General features: G+C 48.0%; 1 protein-coding gene across 1 annotated transcript in view; it reads right to left on the bottom strand.

Moving 5' to 3' along the window:
* Window positions 1-4,907, bottom strand: part of T265_04299 (hypothetical protein) — a gene marked incomplete at both ends in the record, with an annotated part of 37,325 nt that overhangs the window by 26,262 nt on the left and 6,156 nt on the right. Inside the window, 4 exons of the mRNA XM_009168998.1 lie at window positions 3,930-4,033; window positions 4,069-4,166; window positions 4,207-4,321; window positions 4,357-4,448. Coding sequence (XP_009167262.1) covers window positions 3,930-4,033; window positions 4,069-4,166; window positions 4,207-4,321; window positions 4,357-4,448 — 409 coding nt within the window. The remainder of the gene's footprint in view (window positions 1-3,929; window positions 4,034-4,068; window positions 4,167-4,206; window positions 4,322-4,356; window positions 4,449-4,907) is intronic.

Raw genomic sequence — 4,907 nt, 5'->3', positions numbered from 1 at the left:
AAGTATGTGAAGGAGAAAGAAGGGAGGCGTCAGCAGTAGCCTGTTTTCGCTTACCCGCCCTGCTGTATGCAGCAAGTAAGGCGACCCGGCTGATGGCACCACGCGACGGCCGATGTAACATGAGTTTATTTGTGTATGTGCAATTCATGGTTGTACGTGGGCTGGGATACTGCCAGGGCGCCCACACCTAGACAGGAGGACGATTAGGGTCCTCAACCAAAGCCTTTGGCTCAAAAGCCTAACCGCAAGGCAGCGGTGTTTGGCGGGAAATGCAAATGCATTACCATTTCTACGGAACAGGTCGCCACATGTTCCAACCCCCAACCTGGAGGGCCAGGAGACTGTGTTCGTCAACCTGGTGAGAGAGACTCTGTGAGTGTCGCGGGACTCTCCAGTATAGCTCAATGGATCGCTGAAGTGCGCAAACCGTCACACCACGGTAAGGTCCAGTCTCTTCGTGACGGAGCACTGACATTGCGATCCCGACGGGCTATATAAATGCCCAAGTCGGTCGTCTGAGCTTCTTGGGCTGCCGATTCGGAGTCGGTGCTTGGAGAGCGACTCCTCCAGTTATGGGCTTATCATAAACTGTTTCTGGCCAGTACGAGCTTTCAGCATAAACGCTCGCAACGCGTAACCTGGCGGCAACCAACTGCAAACCAACCGTGGACCCAGTTGGATCACGTGGTCATCTGCCACCTTTTAAGAACCGCAATTCAAGAATGCATTTCCCTCTGGGGCACACAACTTGATCACACCACAGTTCGTGCATTCCTGGCGGCTCGTTTCTCCTCAGGCCCTCACAAGTTAGTAAGAAGCATGTCAATCCACTATCCTCAAAGAACTACCATAGCCTAACAATATCAATATGAACTAGCCCAACAACTCTCTACAGTAAACTAATATTGCACTGGCCACGTGGACGAAGCATGGCAAAATGTGAAGGGAGCTATGCTGTTGTCGTTCAATGCTGTCTGTCTGACCTCTCCTGCTCGACCACAACACCACTGGATGTCATCGAGATCCCTATTAGATGTCAGGAAATTCATATCAACGTGCAACGAGTATGACGGAGGACACCAATTCCTCGAAAGTCAAATAGCGAAGATCCTAAGGAGAAACCGAAAGCTCTGGGAGACATCCAAAGCTCGGGAGATGGAAAAGGCTTATGTTATCATAAGCACCAATGTTCTGTACCAACTGATAAGATCGACTAGCCCTAGAAGAGCAGCGGTCAGTGAAACGATAAGTGAAGGCGGCTCATTAATTCACAAACACGTCGACTGGAAAGAGGGGTTTAACACTTCGAACAGATTAGCCGGCCTCCTGAAACCCACCCTGTGCGGGCGGTTGGAATGTTAACCTAAAACACCCGTCAGATGAAAAAAAGTATCAGGCACCGGGACCGGACGATTTGTAACCACATCCTTGAAAGAGGGTGGAGAACCCTCAGTGACCCATCTAACAAGACGTATTGGCGCGATATAGAACGAAGAGAGAAGCCTGCAGGACGAGTAATGACGAGTTATCCCTATCTTCAGAAAGGATGGACGAACTGTGTGAGAACCATCGTGGCTTCCGTCTGGTAGCTGTGGTACCAAAGGTACTCATACCCTTCGAGGGTAAACTGGGCACAGGGAGAGATCCGTAAAACATAAGCTGGGTTCCGTCCTGCGAGAGGATGAATCGATCAAGTTTCAACTTCACATGTTTTAGAACAGCAAACTCTTCAGACAAGCAACTATGGATGCACTTCGCGACTTGTAATCTGCCTGACTCTGTGGACCGCCAGGCACTAGGGCAGTGTCTATGGAGCAGAGCTGTCCCCCATAAATTCTCAATCCTCCTTAGGGCGGACGCATGGAATTCTTCGAGAATCTTTCGCCTGGTTTCACTATGTCAAGTGATGTCAGACAAGCCTGTCCTCTTTTGTCTTTTCTCTTACACTTCGTCATTGATACGGTTATGGAACACTCAATTCCAGCCTCTAATGCATGTGGAGTCAAAGTGCTCCCGGGGCGTTTACCCACAAATATCGAGTACGCAGATCTGACGCCGTCAAAATGCAACCAATATTAAATAATCTAAAAAAATTCTACCTCATGGTTTGGCATGCGCCTCACATCTGCAAAGTGTAAAGTGCTACTGCGAGACTGGGTGGGCTAGAACCCTAGTTTCATGCTTACAGATGATACGACTGAGGCAGTGGACTAATTCGACTACCTGGGCAGCCGCATCAGCAACGGTGGTCTCGCGAAAGATGATATTTCCATCCGAGTCGGAAAGGCCAGAGCGACTTTTTTAAACTGCATCACCTGTGGCGTAGGCGCGACGTCAGTTTATCCGTCAAGGGTCGAGTTCACAGCGCTGCGATGCGCTCCACATTACTATATAGGTCAGAAACCCAGTAACTGCGCGCCGAAGATGTCAAGACTTTCAGTGTTTGACCATAGATGTCTTCAGAACACCGAGTATGGTGGGAACATCGTGTCGGTAATGGTGAAGTAGTTCGAATGGTTTTCGGGACAAATAACACCCACGATAGATGCACTGATCACTGCATAGGTTGAGCTGGTTCGGCCACGTGCTGCGTACACCATTCGACCGACTTCTTTGAAGGGTTATTTTGAAAAATCATACGAAGGGTGGAGACGAGTCAGTGAACGTCAAACAATGACTTGGCAGCGAAGTATGAAAGCCATTACCGCAACCCCAGCTGCGCTAGTCATTGCCGTCTCCCTGGATGGGCACCCCGAGACAGGCCACAAAAATGCCTGGAAACAATGTCAGACATGACCCAGTCGCACCCTCAATGGCGCTCATGCATCCAAGCTATTGCCTTTAATGTATAGCTCGCTTCCCAATCCTTCCCACTTAACGGTCCACTGACAGTGCTGTATTTACGCACTAATTTATGAGCTCCCGCCTCCAATGCGCACCTACCTACCCCACCTCCCCGAATCATCGGTGAACGAGACTGTGGCAACTACAACCACTGCAGGACAAGTATGTGGTTTTTACAGCTGATAATGATGGTTCAGTACAGAAATTAACTGAAGTTCGGCGCGAGCATGCAAAAATGTTGTCCGTATGGTCTGTGTAGCCGATGGTTGTGCCAAGCAATAAAACACCACGGGTGCAAACAGCACGTGGCAGCGATGAAGATTCCGTTGATGGCCTTGAAAACCAGCCAGCCCACTTCGTGTTCCTAGATAACACGGTGTGAGTACACCATAACCATGATAACATCTGATCTCCCGCTCAACACCTCTTCGATGCTACCTAAAGGAAGCACGAGGGCAAACACAGTACCAGGTTGTCCGGTCAGTAAATTCGCCTGTCAACCGCGGAGCTACCCTGAGTTCGAGTTAATTCGAGCCTCTAACCTGAGTCAAGTGAGATCACCTAGGGTACGGGCTACGATTGCAGTGAGGAGAGTTTGATATATTTTTCGGCGACGACCAAATGAACCGAAGGCAAAGCAAGTAAAAACTCAACAAATGACAGAAACTCAAATCGAAAAACTCCTCCAGGCTGGCGGCGTCTGTCACAGATTGACTTTCACAACATCCCCAGTTGCCTCATGTTTATGCAACCTGATTTTTCACTTCAGTTTGTTCTGAAATGCAATTGGGCCATTTGCAGGGTTACCTATCTTTGAAGGCGGCACACAGTCCAGTGTCAGCAGTGCAAGTTCGCTTCCCATTTTTAGCTGCGGTCGTCAAAAATTTGTCGACTTGAATAGCTCGTGCTCAGGTAACGTCCGTGCAATCTGAACTTCCGGTGAGGTCCAATTTTAAAATACAGATCAGACATCAGTCGTCTCAAATTAGCCTAAAAATTATTGTAAAGCTAAACCGATCGGTGATTTGCAGAACGGACATCCAGCGACACCAAAGTTTTAGGAAACATGCAGACGAGAAACGAACCTGACAGAATTGAGCCGGACTTCGCAATAACATTGAACCCCGTCCCACTAGTCACACACTGGTCTCCGTGTGTGAGCAACGCCTTTTCACATTTCGAAAGCCCCCTAAAACAATGTACATTTAGCATAATGTTACGCACTTGAATAAGGGAGAAGTTGTGTCGCATTCAATCGAAAACTGACCATCCTCACGACATTCACCTTTTGCAACGTGTCCACCAAATGCTGCATTCATAAGCTAATCGTAAATTTAAGCACCACCAAGATTATGATCTCACTTGCATTCCATAGCAAATGCCTAGAACGGGAACTCCACACTCAAATATTTTGAGGTCGAATGGCACGCAGCTTAGTGATCCAGCAGAACTAGGGCTTCCAGAAATAATCAAAGCCCTAAAAACCTAGTATAGAACTATAAAAGCGTTTACTTGTAGCCTGACTGCAACAGCTTCTCAGCTGTAGTGTCAATAGGCAACAACTCCGAACAGACAAGAAGTTCTCGTACACGGCGATCAATTAACTAGATTGATTGAATTATTAATTTTACTCCAAGTCGGGCAAACCTTCCCATATTGAGCTCCCGCATCCAAAATAGCGACTCGCTCCATCAACGTGAAAATGAGGGGCGAAAAAATCGGAACTCGCGCCTCGCCGAACGATTTACCTTTCAGTTTCACGGATATCACAAATTTCGCGGGCTTTTCGTGGAAGTAAAAAATTAGGGATACCAGGAAGGAGGTATAGAGGCATCTGAAAAATTTCATTATCCGTTTGTCAGGCGCTTACAAGTACAATATGGATGAATAATGCTGATTGGCCCAGCAGCTCGAGAGGATCAACAGACTTATGCAATTTCAGGGAGCCTGCGAATGTCTTCCCCAGCAGTTTCACGGATTCACGGATTGATACACAGGATCGAGGCTTTTGCCCAAGTTTCCCGGGTCGGTTTTGTTCTTGTCGGTCAGTGGCTGTCGTTCAC

The sequence above is a fragment of the Opisthorchis viverrini genome, assembly GCF_000715545.1.
Source record: "Opisthorchis viverrini unplaced genomic scaffold opera_v5_69, whole genome shotgun sequence".
NCBI classification, from domain to species: domain Eukaryota; kingdom Metazoa; phylum Platyhelminthes; class Trematoda; order Opisthorchiida; family Opisthorchiidae; genus Opisthorchis; species Opisthorchis viverrini.
Note: the sequence above shows the minus strand (reverse complement) of the source record. Positions and strands in the feature narration are given on the sequence as shown.